Source organism: Coloeus monedula (genome assembly GCF_965178545.1).
Source record: "Coloeus monedula genome assembly, chromosome: 5".
NCBI classification, from domain to species: Eukaryota; Metazoa; Chordata; class Aves; order Passeriformes; family Corvidae; genus Coloeus; species Coloeus monedula.
The window spans coordinates 18,233,193-18,255,673 of NC_138785.1; the positions used below are offsets into that span (position 1 = coordinate 18,233,193).

A 22,481-nucleotide genomic window follows, 5' to 3' on the forward strand; every position below is an offset into this window, starting at 1 on the left:
AAGTTGCCCGGGAGGTTTTCCATCCAGTGTGTGAAATGCAGTAATGCTGCAGCGGCTTCAGTATGGAAATTTAGATTGAACTTGGTCTCAGCAGGAGCTGAAATATATCCAAGCAGTGGCTGCAGATGCATCCATCCCATAAGCCCAGCATGAAACCCAGGAATATCCTTGTTTCAACAGCAGTTGGGGCTCATAACACAGAGCAGAAGAATTTTTCTGTATAAGCCACAAATGCACAACATCCATCTGCATTTTTTCCCTGAAAGGTAAAAGCTTTTTGTCCATCTATTTTATCTTCACACCACATAAAAGCAAAACATTTTAAGAAAGGCACATGGCTCTTTGAAGCGGTAAGGGAAATGCACACCACAGTCTGATTCTCTAGGCAACTTCTATTATGGATATACCTTTTCATTTGACCTGTCTTATATCCAACCTGGGCCAAAACTAGACCAACAGAGAGGCAGCTTCCACAGTGATACCCTTTTATCTGTAGCTAAATCAAATCAACCTTTCAGTAAAAGTCTCTTTTCTACACATTTCTGGATCAATGCAATACAGGACATTTTGGGGGAAAAGCAGAACACAGCAGAGAAAATGAAAAATAAGTGCCTACAGTGTTAGTTATTGACATATGTCACAATTGTTGGCTTCTGATACCCATCCTCCCCACCCAAACAAAGATGTATGGTAACCTTGTTAATATCAAAATTTTAGCCAGTGATATTTTTAGTGGCAAAACCATAGATCCCATCAATAGTATCTGAAAATGTTCCTAGAGACACTGTGTATCAAAAAAAAATTCAGGTTACATCTGCTGACTGAATGCATGCCCTTGTTATAAAATGCACAGGTTTTGGTGGATTATCCAAACAAGTTCTGGTTACTGAACCGTCTCCGATTCCTCAAGAAGTGCTGTGTAATTTGTGTAACTTGATTTTAAGCAAGAAACAAGATAGAACTGATGCCTACGAGTCTCTATGAATGTTCCAGAAGGAAAAATGATCAGAAATCCTTGTCCCAGCCTGAAAGTTCATCTGGAGGGCTTCCCACTTCAGGCGGATAGCTGTCAAAGTAGCTGTAATCAGTTGGTCCAGACAACTAGGACATTGAAAACACAAACAAAAGTAGTTTCAGAAAATAACTTTTGAAAATGTTCTCTATTGATTTATGCATAATTTTTGTTGCTCCCAATGTGGAAATGAAAGGCTAATATGATACAGATGACTTCTTTCAATAGATGAAATTCCTCATTCTTTAAAAGAAATACCTCCAATAATTATGTTGTACAACAGAACAGTGGCATTAGCCTTCTTATACAAAAGGACTTCCTAAATATGATCAAATCCTAGATTTCACCCAAAGCCCTGTCACTTCAGTAAGAAAACTGGGCCACACTATACAGTTTTGGTTCAATTTTGCATAAGATCAAATCTATGCTCACAGGGGTAGCTACTCAAAGCAGTCCTCAGAATTGCTTTTAGTTTCAAATTGAGATTAAAGTGGGTTTCAAATGCTTTACCCTTAGTCTTTTTTCATTTTAGGGCAAAAACAAATAGGCCATTTAAAACAGGGAGCTTACTCAAGGATGTGTTGTAACTCAATAATAAGAGCACACAGAAATTTGTACTCTTCACAGTAATATGAACAATGCATCTTAATAATATGCCCATTACCAAGGGAGATATATTTTTTCGATATTAGTTTCTGACCAAACACCATTTGTTCTAGTAATGGTGAAAATATAATGCAAAGTATACAGACAGAATAATATTTCCATTATTTAACTGAAGTTACACATTGCTCGCTGTCTCTCTCTCTCTTTCATTCAATTTTCACAAAAAATGTTGAAATGTAATAATTCAAATGTGTCTTTGGGAAATTTTGCTATCTCCATCAGTTCTTTGTAGCCAAGCTGTGTTAGTAAAGCATTATGATAGTGAAAGCCAAAGCCAATACCTCTCTTTTTAAAGGCGACGTTAATTTCCTCACTTTCAGACTATCCCAGTTAAAACCACTCAACCACCTGATTGAAAAGAGAGGAAAGACAGACAGGGAGAGACCAAAAGAGAAAGACAGGTTGTTTTCTGACGTTATACCACAAAGAGCTGAAAATCACGTGAACAAGGGCTATAAGAAGCTTTTTTCTTGCTAATTCCTGTAACAACACAGTTAGAAGGAGGAATCTCGAGGACTGTCATTGTCATACAAGGCAGGGACAGCCTCAGCGCCACCTGGCATTTGGCACTTCTGCCCAGAGGAGGTGCAGAGACAGGCAGGTTAATATGCACAGAAATACAGCCATGCAGAGGCTTGTGTGTCTCTGTGGAATTCCACCTTTTTTACAGCATGAGAAGAGGGAGACAAGCAGAAAAATCAAAGAGCTTCTTTCCCCAAGCACGAACTGTAGGGCTTAGAAACAATTCGGATAAAAAGAGAAAGCAGAAAATGTTTAATTTACAGAGGACTTCCTTCGTTAGAAGAAAGACATGCATTAGAAAAATTCATTATGAGAAAGACTTTCTTTGTTACAAGAAAGAGGAGAAAACCCCAGAACTATTGCTCTGGAGCTCCTAACTACCCATTCTTAAGAAACAAATGTTGAAGGGTCAGGAGGTCTGAGAGGTCGATGCTGAACTAGCATTGATTTCTCTGAGAACTGAATTAAACGCCTACATCAACAGCCTGCAGAAAAACCAGTAAAAAATAAGATTTCTAGATAATCATGCTGAGGATTTATGTTCATATTGTTGCTTGCTGTAGCTGCAAATATACTCAATAGCAATAGAGATCTCTATTTATGAGTTTACCTGGCTGGGTCCCAACATATTAAAAATAATTCAAATTAAACCCCGAATTTTCTTTCTTCTTTTCAAAAGTCTCTTTTGCTTACCTGTGCTTCTTGATGTCATTTATTCCATTCCTCAAATTGCCTAATCTTTCTGTGGGGTTTTGCCTTAAAAAAAAAAAAAGAGAGAGAGAGAAAGAATAAGGATAAGGATTTATAAAATATTTCTCTTTTAAAAAGAGCACTTATAGGTCCTAACTACTTGCATTTAAGAGTTGCAAGGGGTGGAGCTTGCACAAAACCTGTGGCCTCATGAAGAGGCATAATGAGGTGTTGCTCATTACTCCTTTCTTCTGAGGATGGAGAAACCTTCTAGAAAGCCGAAACAGTGTCACTCAGCTGTGAGAAGCAGCAGAGGGAAATCAGCTGGCTGAGTTTTAGTTGCACATCGTTTTTTTTTCCTGGCCAGCAGGTCTGAGTTACAAAAGGAGGCAGATCAAAATTTACAGCTACAAAGATCCTTCCAATCATTGTACACAAGAATGCTGAATACTGTTCCTGGTGCCACGGGTGAAATCCCACAGGAGCTGGGAATCCAAAGTCAGTGCCACCAGCCAGAGGTTGTGCAGGTCACTAAGTTAGGCTGGCCCTTTTGAAATACCACCTTCTGCACATTTTCAAAAGGACTTAATCCAGTCTTCAAGTGCCCTATGTTTTCTGTAGAATCTATATGCCTAAGTCATTTTGAAAGCTTTATTTTGAAGTTTTCATTTTGAAAGTTTTTTAAACAATGCACTTGATTTGAAAATCAAATTCCTTAGCTCTTTCCTCAGCCCCCACTTAATTAATTTTCCCAGATATGTGTTTCAGACAAAATTCCCAGCTATAGAGAAAGCCCAGAGCCTCTGCTGCCTCTGCAAACTCAGAGGTGTGACACACTCAGGGGCATGTAATGCATACTGAATATAATCAGAATGGACTATGCTGTGCATAACAATTCCAAATGAAGTTGTCAGGAATTCAATGCTTGAGTCTGAGTCCTTAAAGTACTCAATCTATCTACACTCAGGCTTTGCCCCGAACCGCCCGTCCTACCTGCACAGTCTGCGGATCAAATCCTCAGGTCTCCTTGTTATTATTTTAGGAAAATCCAGCTTTTCAATGCCTTTGAGAATCAAATTGTATGTCATCATTTGATCAGCCCCAGAGAACGGTGGGCTAGAAAAAGAAAGCAACATTGATAAATGGAACACCTGGCAAGAGCAGGTGTGGCCAGTACTTTTCAAACCAAATATTTGAGAATATAGAAAAAAATCTAGGAAAAAAGCCCACCTTCCTACTTCTACAGCCCTCACCCTTTCAGCCTGTTTAGGATATTAGAAAGGCTTGAAGCTGAGAAGCTTCCCATAGGTACAGGTAAAATGCATGACCACCTGTGTCCCTCTAAGCTAGCCCTGCCTCTAGCCTAACTCAGTGAAGCTTCCACATTGTATTGCCACTGAGCATTCCCAAAGAGTTGTCATGGAACTGTGCAGGGAGGCAAAGAGCGAGCCCTGCTTACAATCACCCACCCCACTGCACCCCATCACCCACTAATGGGGAAGAGAGCAGTCTGTTGTCACTTGTTCCTCACAGGAAACATTATCAGCAGCTACAGGAGCCAATTATAGCTTGTGCCTGTAGCCCACTTTTGTCAGTGGCATTTCTGAAATGATGGAAGGTAAGACATGCATAAGTGGCAAAAAGAAGTATCCTTTTGCAAGGCTGCCTAAAAATAACCTTGGAAAGGTTTCTGAAAACAAACAAACTAGGTAAGAACTTTGAGTAGGAGGCACTTACCTGCCAGTGAGGAGTTCATACACAAGAATCCCAAGGGACCAAAAATCCACACTGAAGTCATGGCCTTTACTCAGAATGACTTCAGGGGCAACATACTCAGGGGTTCCACAAAACGTCCAGGTTTTCTGCCCTGATCCAATCTTCTTTGCAAATCCAAAATCAACCTGATCAAAATCAACACATGCTGCATAATGCAGAGGACTTTTGCACTGGGAAGCCTTACGGTCTTAATTGCTTCCTCATCTCCTGCAAAAATCCCAGAGCTGCTAGTTTACAGCTAGAGCAACAACACAGTGTAGCTGTGAAGGTAATTCCAACTGAAGTAACTGGATTACTGAATGTTATAAAACAGACCAATTTATCATCACAAGTAACTTTCTGAATTATTTTCCTTTTGGGGAGAGCAACCCATGATTTCCTTGAGGACATGAGATGTCCCTGGAAAGAGTGGGTTGCTCGTTGTCCTAGGAACGGATATTTCAAGTTCCCTGAAGGGTATTCTCGTTGCACTTCTCATGGTCACAGTAAAGCATGGCAGGAGTTCTTTACTCTGTTCCCTCTCTACAAAGACAGGGAACCTGTGATTGCAAACTGATTCAATGAATGTTGAACCTATGATTGCTTGAGGTTGGACAGGGAGGTAATTCTGCACCTGGGAAATGTGGTTTCTGCCCTTACATTAAAACTAGCTGCTGGGACAATCTTTTTCTTTCACTGTTTATGCTGTGGCAAGAGCTCTCAGAGGCTGCAAATCCCCATTTTGTCTGTGGCTTGCAGTGGCTTTGCAATCCCTTTGTTTCTCATTGTGCAACAAGAAGCCTGCCCTCTTTACTGCTGAAGCACAAGAGTTATTAAACTCCAGGATCCTGGTTCTATAATTATGTGCTGTCTATTTACATCCCCCCTGCAAAGAAACAGGATACAGGCACGAAAGGATAACATTACAATGGATTACATCTTACCAGTTTTATATATCCTTCAGCATCCAAAATTAAGTTTTCTGGCTTCAGGTCTCTGTAGATAATTCCTATTTGATGTAGATAGTCAAAAGCCTCTGTCACACACCCAACACAAAACTTGGTGGTGAATTCATCAAAGCTGCCTCTGGAACAAAAATAATTACAATGAAGTTCTAAAAAGGCCTCAGTTATTAACCAGATAATATATAACACCCAGAATATTAACCAAACTGAAACAAACATCTTTTCACTGGACATCTTTTCATCTCCTTGAATGGAGAGCCTACTCAGTAGCCACATGGGGCTGACTGGTGACTTTAAAGGGCAGGGTTGTGCTGTGTTTGCAGTTACCTGTCTCTCAGCAAGCTCCACAATTCCCCTCCAAGGCAAGCCTCCAGGAGCATGTACACATACTTGTTATCCTTGAATGTGCGGTACAGTCTGTGGAGACAGACAGCGGCAATTTAGGGAAAGCAAAATAAAAAGCAAGACTTGCAGTGTCTTTCCTCCAGAACTCATGTGTGCCAAACCTCATTCCTAATAGTGCTGCCCAGGGGGTCAGCTGGGGGACAACCTGCAGGGAAACCTTATGGCTGACTTACTTTACAATGAATGGAGAACATATCTGCTCGAGGATTTTCTTCTCAGAATAAATATGCTCCTGTTGTTTGGTGTCCACTACGTGTTTCTTCTTTATACATTTCATTGCAAAAGCCATGTTCTCATTTTTCACTTTAACCTGTGAATACAAGTGATGAAAACACATGAGGCAAGGAAACGATGTTTTACTAAATTGTTCTCAATAGATACACTGATACCCATCTTTTTCAACACAGCACAGGACTGAAATTGATGGCCGCAACAAGGGACAAATTCCAGATTTTCTGCAGAACTGTTATGTATGATTTTAAGCCAAGCATCAGATATTTTAGTTTCCCAGTCCCCACTCGTAAAGCGAAATGTTCCCTCTGTTCATTTTATATATAGAAAATAGCAGCAGCTTGGATAGGTACTACATATTGCAATGAGTTTATATCACAGTGGGTCCCAATTTCAATTTAAGATTTCTAATCACCAGCATAATACAAAAGAACAAAAGGGAGAGGCAGTTTAGGAAGAATGTTTACAAATGATTTTGCATTACACTGAAATATTATCCAATATGCAATAAAAAGATGGAAGTTAAAACAGGGCCTCTTGGAAATGAAGGAAGCAGATATCTGTGTTCTATAACTGGATGAGAATTCAATTTTTAGTTTAGTATTCAGGTGCTGCTGTAGAATTCCAATGTGGAACTTTTTTTGTGAAGCATGAATCAGAATGAAACAGTTGATGGTCTAACTACTGTAAAGAATTATTGACTTCACTAAAAGCACAAAGTCCCCTTTAATTCACCATTGCCTTCAGCAGCCTGCACAAAAAGCATTCAGGTTTTTGTCAGACGTTTGCTGCTCAGCCAGAGGTGAGTGGGACTTAAGGCTTTGGGCTAATGAAGCCTGTGGTATCCCAGAAGCACAGCTGTTCATGCAATTGAATATGACTCAAAAGAGCCATTGCAAATTGTTGGAAATTTCCCAGTCAACCCAGCTCAGAGATAGCTCACGCTGGCTGTGGTTGCTGTGGGGCATACAGAAGCAGTTCTGACAGCACAGACTACGTGGTGCCGTTCAGACTGCTTCAGGTCCAGGCAGATTCCTGGAAAAAGGCCTGCCATTCAGGGGACATAACACAGGCAGGCACATCTGTAAACTCCACATGCACAGGCTGATGACTATGTCTAGTGACCGGGAAGATACTTTTAACAACAGGAGTTGAAGGCACACAAGAATGGATTTGCTTCTTTAAACACCCAAGTCCTGAAATACTTTTTAACTGTGCATTGCTTTATGTAGAATTATTTCTGCCTGAGGGGCACAAGCATGCAGAATAGAAAATCCTTCACATTACTCAGTGGCTAAATCAATCATCCAAGACAGAGAACTATGTGAATAATCTTGAAACAATCTCTTACAAGCTCAACCCTTCCGAACCCACCAACACCCAGAGTTGTGACAACTTCTAAATTCTGGAATGGGGAAGGAGGGAACTGGGCTACTTTCTCCTTCAGCTCTATCATCTCCAAAGACACCTCTTTGGTCAACTGTCCACAGAAGGATCTTCCTCTGCATTAAGAAAATTAACATAGGTTAGTGCTCTTCCTTGCCATCACTTCATCACTTTTAATGATCCTATATAAAGGACAGGAAGGGATATGGAAAAGGAGGAAAGAGGAGGAGGAAAGGAGAAGGAGGAAAGGAAAGCTTTATTTTCTAACAGAATCTTATTTTCTGCAGAAGCACTTTCTCTCTGGACATCCTATGGAAGTAAATTAGAAGAAAAATGCTACTGAAATTCACTGAGTAGAATCGACAGTAATTTTAGCAAGAGCTGATCCCTGGTGAGATTCCTGTTGATGTGGTCAGCTGCAAAATTTGGGCACTCCAAGCTGGAGAAGCAATGCTTGAAGGACTGTGTACCAGTTCCAGTTGAATGATCAGAAATAAGAATGCAGCTGTATTTCTAAACAGAGGAAAAACATACTCCGCCAATCTTCCAGTAGTACTCAGACTGAAATTGGAGGCACAAAAACTGAAAGTGTGGCCCAAAGCTGAAAGCAGACATCAATACCATCAGTGCTACACCAAAACATTAAAAATAAACTGTTTATGTCTGCTTCTTTCTTTTCGAAATGAAACTTAGTCTTTTGCACAGTAATACAGTTCCTTAACTCAAACAGGAGTTAAAGTTGGCCTTCAGGGGTTTTTACAAAAGAACTTACAATCAAAGTGCAAAATCTACTTGAGTGCAACATCACTTTTTTTTTTCTGTGCTCAGTTTTCCAGGTATAGAGTGAATTCTTGTTTGGGAGTCAATACACTGAGATTCTATGTAATTTTTGTATCAGAAAAGTTTCTTGGACTCCATGAGCATATCCAGACTGTTTTATTACAGTGACTGCTGTCATTCCCAGGGGTCCATCTCCTTCAACTACCATCCATGATTTTACTTACACATCTATCACTCTTTTTTTGTGATTACCTACTATAGGTGTAACAAACAAATGATCTGACTTACTTTGCATGTCGCTTTTCATCAGCCTGGGCCAGATTAGCCACATAACCTTCCAGGTAAGTTTGCAGCTCCTCATAAGTTCCAACTGTTTGATTAAATGTCCTAAAAACACAAAGGAAACATCATAAACTGCTGAATATTTAAGTCATGACCTAGCTGGAGTTGGTTGATACTCAAGGATCGCTTCCTCCAGGCTCAAGAAATGATCAAGAAATCTGGCAAAGGGGGCAAGAGACCCATGTGGAGAGATAATTACTCAAGCTTAAACAGGAAACACCTAGGAGGTGGAAGCTGGGTCAGGCTGCTTGGAATAATATAGCGAGGTTATCAGGGTAAATATAAATGAGACAAGGAAGGCTGAAGCCCATCTGGAATTAATCTGACCAAGGATGTCAAGGACAAGAAGGGCTTTTTCAAGTACATCAGTAACAAAAGGAAAACCAAGGATAATGTGGGCCCACTACTAAACGGAGCAGGGACTCTGGTAATGGAGGACACAGTGAAGGCAGAGTTACTGAATGCCCTCTTTGCATTGGTCTTCACTGACAAGGACAGGCCTCAGGAACCTCTGACCCAGGAGACCAGGAGAAACATCACCACTACAAGGAGGGAAAGAAAAGAGTAGCTCTGAACTACTCTCAAGCTTCTGTGCACTGGCACCTGCTGTCAGCCTCTCTTCATTAGCATTCCTAAAGCACAACCACTCGTTCAGGATTCATTTAAAGAAACATTGTGGTTTTGCCTACAGTGAAGTCACATGAACCCACTGAAAGTCATGTTAACCTACTGAAAGAGGATGCAAATCTTTTATTGAAGTGTAATGTACTTACTCTCTGTCTATAACGAGGCACTCCACGTTGTACTCATCTGCAATAACGTTTGCTGATCTGACGTCATCGCTGAGAATTGAAAGGCATTAGGAGAATTCAGAAGCATATCAAAATCCTCAAAGTACCTCACACTGCACTCATGGAGGGCCACAGCTGCTCTAGGTGAAACTCCTCAAAGGCTTCTGCAGCCTGTACCTGGATTAGTGCTGCTGAACCAAATACAAAATTATTGCATTTTACAAGTCTTTATTATGGTCTAGCACAGTGCTTTTTCCAGTTTCAGTAGAGTTTCGATCATGACATCCTTTGGCAGCCTTCCAAGAAATCTGGGTGAGATGTAATTATCACTACATCAGGATTTACTACTTATTTCTAACATAATCCTTGGATATAAAACATTCCCAAACCCAAACTATTCCCTACTCAATCATCCATGTAAATATGTACTCTGTGACCCCTTCTCTCCATTTTTTACTGCCATGGGCAATGGAAACAAGAGCTCATTCCAGTCATGATGGACCTTATCGATTCTGAAATCATCTGGCACAAGTTCTCACCACAGTTTTTACAGTATAAGCAATAAGCCACAATGCAGAGGGTCAGAATTTGACTTCTAGAGGGAAAACCAAAGGCAGATGCCACTGTATACTTTCACATTCTCTCTGCAGCCCCTCCAAACATTAACACAAATTGGGTCACTACCTTTGTCTACTAACTTTACAATCAAAAGAAAGATAATATTCAAAACAGCCATGAGCTGTAGAATCTGACACTCAGTGATGTAACAGTTGAAATCCTACACATCATGAATCAGACAGTGTGAACGAACCTAATGAGAGCCTTTTCTCCAAAGTAATCTCCTTTGTGTAGATTTTTAATCACTTGAGGCTGTGAATGGTCTGCAGTACTCTGGGTAACTATCACCTGCAAAGTACAAGAACAAAAATTTAGTAAGGTAAAGTTTCAAAGTATTCCATGATTTTCTTCCTTTTCTGTATATTTCAGAAATGTCTTAACTCAGTAATGCTGCAGAAAGAGTTACAGATATATGTAGTTACCCCCTCCTCTCAAAAATTAAACCCAAACATTCCCTGACACCTCCCTGATTTTTGCTGAGAAGAAGGAATATATTCATTATTGGCAACCCCTCAACATTTTCTCCTCATACCTTTTGAAATAGAGCAGAATAAGTCACATTTTAATGAAAGACTAAGAAATGCTTCAGTTCCCACAGTGGGCAGATGTCATATGAGCTTCTTGTCTTTTCAGCTAAATAGACAGCACTCCAGAAGCATTAAATAACATTTATCCTCATGAAACTCTGCTTCCACAATAGCACATTCGGCTGATGCCTGTGTTAGCAAAAACCAAACTAGAATATCTACACAGATTGGAAATCCTCCTGGAAGTCTACTGAGTAAAATTCTCCTGATTTAATTCTTTAGGGTCCCGTGTCAGCCTCCAAGGCACCAGCTGAGGGATAAAGGCTGCTGCCTTGCTCCTCTGGAACTAACAAGTGAAAGGATTCTGAGACACCTCAAAGGCCATTCTCCATTAAGCCTGGGACACCATTACTTCTTAGACTTCTCACAAGTCTATGTTTTGCCCATTAGATATTGCACCATCCAGGAGAAGATGTAGGGTCAAATCTCATTTACAAAAAAATCGACTTTACATCTCTGCTGCAGAGTCAAGAGGCCTCAGGACACAATTTAATTACATTGTAATTAGCACAGTATAATATGGGTTCATTGTGAATGGAAAATTAGGCTCCCTGAACCTCTGAAACGCTGCTCCAGGCTTTTATCACGGTATTGTGAACTAAAAAGCATGTGCAAAAACTCTCTGCACCACTTTTACTGAACACCACACCCCTCAAGGCAGCTTTTGAGATGCAAATGTTTGTACATGTTACTCTGTAAGTGAGGTTTATTATGCCTTACCCTTCCTTTTGCTATTATAAAGAAGGTGTTTCCTTCTTCTCCTTCCCGAATAACGTAATCTCCCTTGTCATAGTACTCCTGTTGGGGGGCAAGTGAGAGACCATATTGTCCAGTAAATCCTTGAAAGGTTACTATGCAGAGTTCTCAGCACACGTGGATGTTCCATTGATGTTTAACTTGCTATTTATGTTTAACCTTCATGCCTCCATGCAAAAAGAATAAAGAGTTACCACTGCCCTTGGGAAAAAAAATATCCCAGCTATGATTATATATCAAGCCCTTACCTTCAAAGGTTCCTGGCAAATGCAGCCCTAAGGCACACAGATATTTGGCTGGATTCATGTGCTGGGGACCTAATGCCTTCTTCCCTTACATTTTGCAGTGTATGTGGTCCAAGGAATATGAAAGTATTACATATCCACATCACAAACAGGTAAATTTGATTACCAAAAGAGTCCTGGAGAACAACTGTGTACTTAATAAAGGATAGATTATAAACCCTCTTATCTACTTGCTTGACTCATTTGATGCCAAAAATATAACTTACTTCTATGTCACTAAATGTTATTACTTCCTGCAAACCTGAAATTCAACTCTGATTACTCCAAAACCACTCTCATATTAAAAAAGCTTGGTTGTTTTTTATTTTTGCTGATTTATTTTTCTTTGTTATTTTGAAAGCTTACTGAATACTATTTAGAAAAACTTAACAACATCTTACCACTTCCAGACAGTCCATGATCTTGGTTAATTTATCTTCAGGTAAGTTTTTCAGCAGGGACACACTTCCGGAAAACAGAAATATAAAACAACAACAAAAAAAAGCCCCACAACCCAAGGTAGTTATCATTAACACCTTTTTTATGATCTCTTCTCATCTGTACAATTTTTACAGTCACATTTTGTAAGTAGTTAAACTGGTGGTGAACACAATATACAACTAAATCTTAAGGTTCAGGCATTCTCATCTTGGTTTTGAGATAAACAAAACTTGCACAACTTAGAAATGTGGCAAACATTGGTCAGTTTTAAAATCAACTTTGTATTTCAGGAGGGGAAGGACTTCAGTGGGCATGTGGATTGATTTCAAAAGAATCCAGCAATTACAAACCCAAGACATTATAGTAATTCAAGAATATATTTTCAAGTGCACTGCAGAGACTGCAAAATCAGACAAAGCTAATTATTTCAGTACTCTTTGGACAACTATTGAAAGTGAAGACAATTACAGTGATAACTCGGTGAACTTGCTGGTAAGAATAAAAAAAACCTCCCACCTCGATCACTTGGACTTGCAAAAGTTAGAAAATTATAGAAATTTCTATCTATTTAGGCTCAGCAATGAAGTGTGTACAGAAATCAAAGGTGGAAAGGGATGTGAAAATATGCAAGACATTCTATGTATGGCCAGGCTTGGTATCTTGATTTAAAGGCATAACAGAATGATCATTCTCTGTTAAAAAGATAAAATATTACATCAGCTAATTATGGTTTGGAACCTCTAACTTCACCATCTTCCTAAGGAGACGTGTGACACCACTCTCAGTGTTCCCTGCAGGAGAGAATTATTCTGCTCTGCAGACATCCTAGTAATTTATGTTGGAATTAGTTCATAAGTTGAGAGACATGCAGATCTTGTATTCAAGTCTCCAAAGGATAAGGAATATTCCTCAATCTACTCCAGCAGCTCACCAACTATTCATTGGAGTATTTACTTAACTTTATTTATTACATTGTTTCAAATTCTAAACTGGTAACTTTCCTATACATTTACTCTATTACTTAAATGGATTCAAGCACCTATTGAAGTTCCCTAGTGTAATGCACCAGAAAAACAGTGAAAATGGGAAAAACTTACGAATCTTTAAAGAAAAAAACCCCCAAACATTCAAGCTTTTGAGGCCGTATTTGCATGAAGAGCACCTTTTTCTCTCTGTTTACAACACAGGCACAGTATTGTTGTGCACCTTAGTAAGGTAGCACAAAGCAGTATTAGAAATAGAAATTGATCATATTTACCTTCTAAGGAAGTTTCTGTATTGCTCTTGTCTGGTCTGTGCAGTTACTCTCATGATATTTTGAAACACTTCTCTGTCCAATGCCCATGTTTTAACGTTAGTGATTGCTTCAAGAAAACAAAAAAGAAGAACAAAATCAGCAATGTTTTCAAATTATTTGATGGATGATATTACAGCATCAGGCCATGGTACAAGACAGACTAGCTATTTTACAAGGCCCAAGGCCAAATTTTAAAATATCCCGCACCTATTGTAATCAGCCTTTTAAAAGAATTCAATTCCCACTTAAATAAAGCTCACTAAAGTAAGGAATAGATTTCCAAATGGTTCCTTTGTGGAGCATGTTCCATAGGCTGAACAGCCTTGAAAATGATAGGGCTGAACACTTGGGAAGATCTACCCTAATCACAGCCAGTCATTGTACTCAAAAGCTGCAAACTGCAAAGAAGCTGATTTGAAAGAAACAAGAACGTGGTTGGTTTTCCAAAACCCATGATGTTAAATGTTGTGGCTTGGATCTAACTCTAATTCAGATTATATGCAAATGTTTGTGAGATATGCATTAAGACAGAAATAACAGAGGTCAAGAAATACATTTAATTTCATTTAATCCTGTGCTTCACAGGTTTTTCTTCAATGTATCCATTTTATAAGGCAAAAAACATTATTTTTTTTTTAAAGATAATCAAATTATTAATACAGTAAGCAGGCACAGGATTCAGCATCAAAGATGGAAACCACTAAGCAGCCTCTGAGTGCAATCATCGACACAACAGAACATGTTGCACTTCTAATTTTTTTTAAGCAAAAGGTGATTCTATTAAATTTAATCTCTTCTATTAATGCTAAACTCTATCCAGCAGTTTTCCTTCTGCCTTAAGAAAGAACAAAACTGTGTTTCCTGCGAGATAAAATTTACAGAAAAATTTAGGGAAATTGATTTCCTCCATTTATCATCAACATAGAATCATTTTTACAGGGAAGAAAAGTGCCAGGTTTAAAATGATGCACAGTCATTCATCCTTGTACACAACATACACATATGCACTGCCATTTACCAAAATAGATAAAAAAATATTTTTGGATGCTGGATGGGAGAACATAGGTGTCACTTTGGTTTTATTTTTCTCCTAGATGACATCTTTTAGTTTACTTTGCACGAAGAAAACACTGCAAGTATCCAGGCTATTGCAAATGTATTTCCTGTACTTAACTAAATGAAGCAGTTATAGAGTTAAAAAAACACCTGAAATCTCAAAGATGAGATTAAAAAAAGAGAGAAATTCAGAACCATTGGGGTTAATCAGACTGCCAATTTCAAATGCAGCTACTGCCTGTGAAGATGCTGCTGAGTAGCAGCAACCACTGAAATGCTGTTTGGATAAAATCCTTCACTTGTGAGTTTTCAAAGACTGCAGGAAAAGGATGTCAGGAGATCCAGCATCAAGAAAGGGTTTTCACATGTTTGTTTACTATTCATGCTCAGTTATGGCATGGTACTGCTCTTCCTCTACAACAAGGATCACAGGAAAGCTATTGGGGAGGGGTGGATTTCTGCAGTGATTTCAAGTATTCAAATACCTTTTCTTGTCCATAATTGGACAAATCTTGTCCTACCTCAAAACCAATTAATGCTAACAAAGGTCTAAAGCAGCTTGACATCTTATTATGCAGAAACACTACTTTATAATGCTAATACTATACAGCAGGCAAAAAAGAAAAATAGGGAACATATTCAATTAGAACAGCATGCTAGTAAGAAAAATAATCACATTACTGATGCTGTTCTGTTTATCAGGCAGCAACAAAAACAGATTACACATAATAACTTCCATCTGCACAGCCAGCAATGATTAAGTGCCTAAACTGGGTGCAGGAAGAAAGACCAAAAGCTTTTACAGCAAACAACTTCTTGTTTTATTCCATTTGCTCCTTTCTAAGTCAACATGAACTCTTCATACTTACTGGCGGCACAAAGTCCCTGCAGATTTAGACAAGAAGAGAAATTAGTCTTTAAACACAAGTAATATTTATGGAATGGTAGAGAGTGGAAAAATTGTGAACTTAACCATATTTAGTCACTTACTTGTTTGACACAGAGCAATTATGGCATGTTGGAAAGGGAATCAGAGAGTACTCAATGGATGAACACCCTGCCTTATACAGGAAGAGAGATATTTGTATCAGAGCAACACTTAACAACTCCATCCTGGTCAGTCACCAAACTGCCAGCTGCAAATGGATCTAGGCAAGACTCAGCAACAGAATGATGACACTAAAACAAATACAAAAGCAACTAATTCCTGCATATTTTATTTCCTCTTGAATTAGACTGTATCTGCTCTACTAAAAACACCATGGTTCTAATACGCCTTCAAACTCTGTAATTTCATCCTCAGGGTTGCATTTGACACAAGAACATAAGAACCAAAGACCATCACCTCTGCTAAAGCATCCAAAATTAAAGCAGAATCCTCCCCTAGTACTTAGTATGCTACAGATCAGGCTAACCAGCACAATTTGGAGGTGCCTAATTGTTTATCAAGGGTTATGCCAGGGATGGAATTATATTCACAGCATTGTATTATTTGAGTTCCCAAGCAGAAATAACTTATGGAAGGAATATGTGAGTTTACTGTAGATAACCAAGACATGAAAATATCTATTAAATGAAAACTTCAAGGAAACTCTGGATATAACAGGGATCTCACAAAAAATACATAGTTTTCATTTTGAGTGATGTTGTTGTAAATAACCTCAGGTACCTTTCACAGAAGCTGTCCGTGTGCAGTTGTATAAAATGGCCAGTTCACCAAATGCTGTCCACACAGGTATTGAGGAGAGTAGTTTATTCTGCTGAAAGACTTCCAGACTTCCCTCTGTCAAAAATCATCAGGACAATAGGTATTAAACCTGTGCTCAGCTGCACAGAGTGAATGGAAAACAAATCAATATATTCCTGACTTTGCTGCTCCCTGGAACACAGGAATGGGAGCAATGATGCAAAAAGTGCTTTGAAACACAGGTACAAACCAGTAAAGACTTGTTTTTTAACATGTTCTGCTAATTTACAGATGTGGTCTGGAAGGGAGGGTCATTCTAATTCCTGATGGGATAAACCTTTGCTACAACAAGCCACTCACTAGTGGTTCAGGTGCTCTAGTGTGGTGTAAAGAGAAAAGTCTTAAAATAATGATCACAGGAGAAATTACTCATGGTTTGTCTCTTCATACACAGGCACGAGTATATATGTGCAGAATGCAAAGGAGAGGGCAGAAAAATTAAAACCACATTAAACCTTCCTTCAAGAAGTGGCTCTTGAGCCTCACCAGCAAAAGGCAAAGAAAGTCTGAACTTCTTCACAGGTTATGGCTCCAGAAAACCTTCCCTTAAACATGTTATGAAAGTTGTGCCCTTTTCTCTCCAAGGCACACACCATTTCCTCAAGAAAGGTCTAATGTGCCAGCAAAAGTTCCAGGTGCACATTTCCTTTCTCATATTTCATCTGTTTTCAAAATTTTATCATTTTATCTCACAAGAATAGGACCACCCCATCACAAATCCAGCCTCCTCTTTTCTCCTGTAACATTTATGTTTTCCTAGGACAGTTACCATCATTTTTTTCCAACTAACCCATCCATATGAAGCCAGAAAATGAGCTTTCCAACATATACCAGTTTGCTCCTGCTTAGGTATTCCTACCTCAACAGAACATACTCCTTACAGTATGAGCTCCAATGCATGAGAGTCTCTGGGCCTCTTAGTGACCCAAAATTAATGAAACATGTGAATTAATCACAAATACAGGGTTGGGGTTTTTTTTTTTTTTTTTTTTTTTTTTTTTTTTTTTTTTTTTAATGATGAAATAACTTATTGCTGATAGGAGCAAATTCCAGGTGTTGAACTTGGGGTCCACTATAGCTGATCAGCAATCTGAGGCACAGTAGCAGTCAGCCCAAATGACTGCAGACTTGTTGGCATCATTTTAGGAAAGTCTTTTATCCTAAAGCTTTTTGTTTGCTCTGTTGTTTTGTTGGGGTTTTTTGGGTTTTTTTTTCAGAAAAAAATCGAGCAGGTCTTTTCTTTTGTAAAAAAAGACAACCTCTCAGCTTTGAGAACAGTAAATGCAGACCTCATGTTTCAATTTCCCAAACACAGAAAACTGGTATCTTATAAATATTGAAAAGTAAGTTTATTTCAGGATTGGCTTCACCATTGAGCAGTTCTCAGTATTTTAAATAATACCTGTTCTTCCTCTGGAGAGGAAAGGGTTGGCTACACCTACAACAGAAAGAAATTCCTGGCCTCTGGGCTTTCAGAAATGAAAAAAGTCATGAGAAAACATTAAATCAAGAGTCATGTTTCCAAGGTGCTTTTTATTGCTCTCACTCTGTTTCATAAAAGTCACAGGTAAAACTTGCATTGCCCTCCGCAGAGACAAATTATTTAGGAGCACAAACACCCTCACTGCGAATTCCTGCAAAACCTTCTAAACCCCTTTCGTGTTTCTTGCACTTGTGTGTTGTACCAGTAAGCAATATTCACCTTTGAGCACAAAAATGTGGTTGCCTGGTTCTCCCTGTCTGATGACGTAGCTGCCTTGCTGGAACGTCCTCTCATACATACATTCCACCATGTCTCGTGTCTGGTGAGGCTCCAGTCTCTTCAAGAACTGGTTTTTATTCAGGGCGTCTGTGATAAGCTTCTTCTCACTGGTTGCAAACAAAAACCCACAAAATTTAAAATACCCAGTATGGCTGGGGTACGTTATTCACCAAACATTCATGCCTCCCAAGAGGATTCCTCTCATTGCTAACACACTGCTCTGCCTGCCTTGTCCAGACCTTGTGTGATGGTAGCATGGTCAGTGCTCCTGATGTTGACAAAGGCAAAACCCTGGCAGATTCCTGAGGCATTTAAGGCCTCTTCTTGTTTGTATTCATAAAGCAATGCAAGGTTGTCATCAAAACTAGGTTATGTGGGAAAAATCTCCTGAGGACAATTCAGGAATGAACAAACCTAAGGCACCTAAATACATTTACATTGATACTAGCCATGTAATGCCTGAAAATAAGTGAAGGCGATGAGATGAAGCAGGAAAATAAAACCAAGTAGCTATGGTGAGGACTGTGTTTAGAAATAGGGATCATAACTTAGCTTCTGCTGAAAGCAATAGGGTTATTGGAATATAAGCTCTAACTTAGTTTTCAGCTAAAACCAACCTTGCTAATTTGATTCACCCTGGCCTGCATCATGTACACAATTTTGCAATAAAATACAGTAATTGCATATAACCCAATAGGTAAAATGAGCACAAAGGCTTCCTATAGATTAGGAGACCATGCTTCTAAAACTTTCATTAAAACCATTCATGCTGAGATACTCCAAACGAAAGTATGGCACTCAAAACCCTGCCATATGAATAGCATAAAATTATGCCATTTGTTTTATAATTATTTCTAAAAGGGACCAGTGACACTCTGGACTCAATGCAGACTCAAGAGCACAGCATGGAGCTTCCCCTCCTTCTGAGAGAGCTCCTTTCAGAGCTGTGTAGCAACACTGTGGAGTTACCTTGTGCAGAAGTGGGGCTGCATTAAGTCCTTTCTATGTAAAGGGGAGGCAGCTACTGACACCAGCAACTCCAAACACCCCTATGGACACTGTCAGGATAAAGGATCAGTATTTACTAATTACAGTGGACAGAATTGTGTAGACAGTGACGGTTATGCTTTGTTCTTACATGTCTGAACTCTCTGAACTTGACCTACTACAGTATTTAGAGTCCAGATAAGAAAACCAAATGTTTGGACCTTTCAGCATTTGGCTGTCTCAACAGCAAGGTGATGGTGTCTTAGTGCATGTGTATCACAGGCTTATCTAACTCAGAGGCATAGCAATGCACAGCAGCACAGCTTTGTGGTGATTTTTTTGGCATATGTCTGCTTCCAAAATATTTGGAAGATCAAATAATACTTTGGCCACTACAACATCAAAAAATGATGTGCATTATGTTTGGATTGCTTAAGCTGCAATACTTGCTTTGGTTCTGGCTGCTGCACTTTGCTAATCCACTGGCTCTTCTCCTGTTTTTACTCCTCACTGCTGTTGCAATTCTGTCTCTGAAAGCACACTAGAAAACCATGTGGTGGACTGCAGCACAAGGATCGTGCCAAGGAGAAGACAGGTTACAAACAGAACGCTCCTAAAACAATGATTTAAGCTACCCAGGTACTTGTGATAAAATATTAATGCAGTTCCCCTTACTCTGGAAAAACACTGCTAGCTGAAGTTCTCAGCTCTTTATGGTGACTCAGGCAGCCCTTCTGATTCATGAGGCACCCTCTAAGGTGCAGTGCTGGACATGATGGATGAGAAAACAAGTCTCATAACTCTCAGGTCTACTATGGTACAGACTCAGATATGCCATGAATAATAAAGCTCCCCACAAATCTGAGGCACTTAAGTGACTGGCTGAAGTCCAGGTAGAGTCTGGCTACCACCACAGACTCTCAGGTTATGTCTACACTGCAAGGTAAAAGAGGGTCTAAGTTAAGCTTAAGGATACCAGTCTGATACCTCTGTCTGCAAGGTCAGCTGTGGCCACAGATATTTCTGGGTCTGTCAGAGTCTAGAAAGTGTAATTGGATTCAAAGAGGAACGAGGAAAATTCAGTTCCTGCACCATGACCCTCAGAAGCTGGAGGGCAGGAGGAAGGTGGCAATAAAGCTAAATCCCATAAAATCGATAAGATTCTCATCTAAAATACAGAGGCTACCCACCACTCTTCATCTGAAACCTGTGGGACACAGATGATCCTTGGTTAAAGTTACACACAAACTCAACCAGCGTCTATCACAGCTGCAAAGCCTAAATGAAAAAGATGAATACTTTAATCCTGATTTATCATGAGGAGAGGATATAATGGTGATAAAAGTAATAACCTTGTAACACAAGCATAGAAGCCCTCTGAAATGAGCTCACCTGGAATCCTTTCGGACTGTTGCTTTTTCAAGGGAAAACATAGTTTGCCTGCTCGAATCACACAGTCGTGTTGTTGGCTCTGCAGATACACCTTCCTTGGCTCCTCTCCTCCTATCAGCAGAAACTTTAAATGGAGAAGGCTGAAGAAAGTGCTCTCCTTGAGTCCTAACAACATCCTGCAGCTTGTTCAACTGTATGCACTTGCTCTGAAGCTCCTTGGTGAGTTCTGCTATGACCTTCGTCTGCACAGCCAGCTGTGACTGAAGCTCAGCAACATGACTTTGACTCTCTTGCAACTGCTGATCTTTTCTCTTCAGCTCCTTTTCCAGTTCAAGTACCTTGCTGCAGAGGACATCAGCTTGCCCATTGATCACATTGATGCCTAGGCATGGGTCCATCAGAAACTTGTGGCTGGCAGCACAGCCAATAGCAAGGTTTGCCACATGCCTATTTGGCTGCCTCAGGTGCTTGGGTTTCACTAATCCATTCCCCATTTTGTCCAGAGACCTAGGTGAGAAAATAAATTTGCTGTTTTATTTCATTCCCGAAGAAAAAATAAAATCATAGAATGGTGAGCAGTGAATTTAGTAACTAGCTGGCAGCTGAATTTGCTGTATGCAACCATAGTAAACACAGCTGATTGCTTTCATCCTCTCCAGTCCTGCAAGTCAGCAGAGTAAAGGGCAAAGAGAAGAGGTAGGGAACGGTGGTAGAAACAAAGCAAAAGATCTCATGGCTACTACTCAATTTTTGTGAGTTTAAGAGATGTGTAAGCTGCTATCAGCCTAACAAAGACAAAACAAACAGCAGGAAGGAGAAAAGCTTGTGCTTGACTGTTGAAGCAAGGAAACTGTTAGAAGCAAAAAATAAAAGTTGGATCACTTCCTCACTGAGGAATAATTATTGTGCACACAGACTAATTTAACCAGTGGGTACATACCTGCCTGGCATAAAGGATATGTGATTAGTAAGCAGATGTGTTAACACACAGGCAGCTGGCATCATTTCTGCAGCTCACTTACTCATCTAAAATTGGCTCATATTTTTTAGTGTAACAGGTGCTACTACTGTCAAGGAACAATTACCTTTTTATGGGGCATTACCCCCTTCCATTGGCTACTCATGAAAAGTGACCAGGAAAAAAAAAATGTTCTGGGCTCCTGTCAGAGCACCTATGCCTCAAACCAGCACTTGCTGCAACCAACAGCCTTCAGTAGATTTGCAGTGACCCACCTTCTTCCTTGGACACAATCTTTGGCATATTTCATTGGATCATTTTAAGAGGAACAAGGAATCATGCTGCTGTTGTGGTCAGGCATCAGCAGGCCAGAAGTAGCTGTTTGTCTGCCCCATGGATGAAGGAGACCTTTTTCAGGCTGAATCCCAAGTGATATGGATTAAGATAATCTCTTTTACTGTTTTATTGAAACTGGATAAGGACATGTCCTCGACAAGGTATGTTGATCAAATGACAAGTTGGGAAGCTTCAGCAATTTGCTTTTACTTGTTAGTATAATCATACTTTTAACAGATGCACAGTTCTGTTCTGGTTTACAGCCTTCAGTGGGTCAGAACTGAAATAGCTGACAGGGTACCTCACATTCCAAATCTAGTTTTCTTTAAAATAGTCTTTATTCTCAGCTCTGTCTTGCTTATTGTGACTTTAAATAATATTTTTCATTTGTGCCAGTTTCACAGATGCATTTTGACAGCTGGTGCTTCAGCCTGTTAACAGGGTAGTATGTCAGAAATGAAGGCAAATCTGTACTGCACAGAAGGATTTAAACAAATTGCACACAAGGGTACCGAACCAAATAACTCTGAAGAGGCAACTGTGTGTCACTGCACATAGCTTAACAAAAATCTTAGCTCAGCATGCAACTGTATTTAAAAACGACCCCAAACAACAACCAACATAAACTAAAAGTTACAATATAGAGAGGAAATTATGGGCAACACATCACAGCACTGTAACAGTCTCTGCTACGATATGCAGTGGCAGTCACTGC

The 22,481-nt window shown here is 39.6% G+C and overlaps 1 protein-coding gene across 2 annotated transcripts; it reads right to left on the bottom strand.

The window, feature by feature from the left end:
• Positions 1-1,005: 1,005 nt before the first annotated feature.
• Positions 1,006-20,966, bottom strand: PRKG2 (protein kinase cGMP-dependent 2; the record flags this gene model as incomplete). Of its 2 annotated transcripts, XM_082281424.1 has the most annotated exons (18): positions 1,006-1,101; positions 1,960-2,026; positions 2,894-2,956; positions 3,884-4,006; positions 4,628-4,791; positions 5,590-5,731; positions 5,938-6,027; positions 6,189-6,325; positions 7,598-7,748; positions 8,701-8,799; positions 9,528-9,596; positions 10,357-10,451; positions 11,471-11,548; positions 12,192-12,255; positions 13,490-13,595; positions 16,254-16,367; positions 18,034-18,200; positions 20,473-20,966. In XM_082281424.1, the coding sequence occupies 18 exons, from the start codon at positions 20,964-20,966 to the stop codon at positions 1,006-1,008; spliced, it is 2,319 nt and encodes a 772-aa protein (XP_082137550.1). The 2 variants fall into 2 exon arrangements, with proteins under 2 accessions (XP_082137550.1, XP_082137551.1); XM_082281425.1 differs by lacking the exons at positions 8,701-8,799; positions 9,528-9,596; positions 10,357-10,451; ... (4 more) ...; positions 18,034-18,200; positions 20,473-20,966 and having other exon boundaries at positions 7,682-7,705.
• Positions 20,967-22,481: the final 1,515 nt, after the last annotated feature.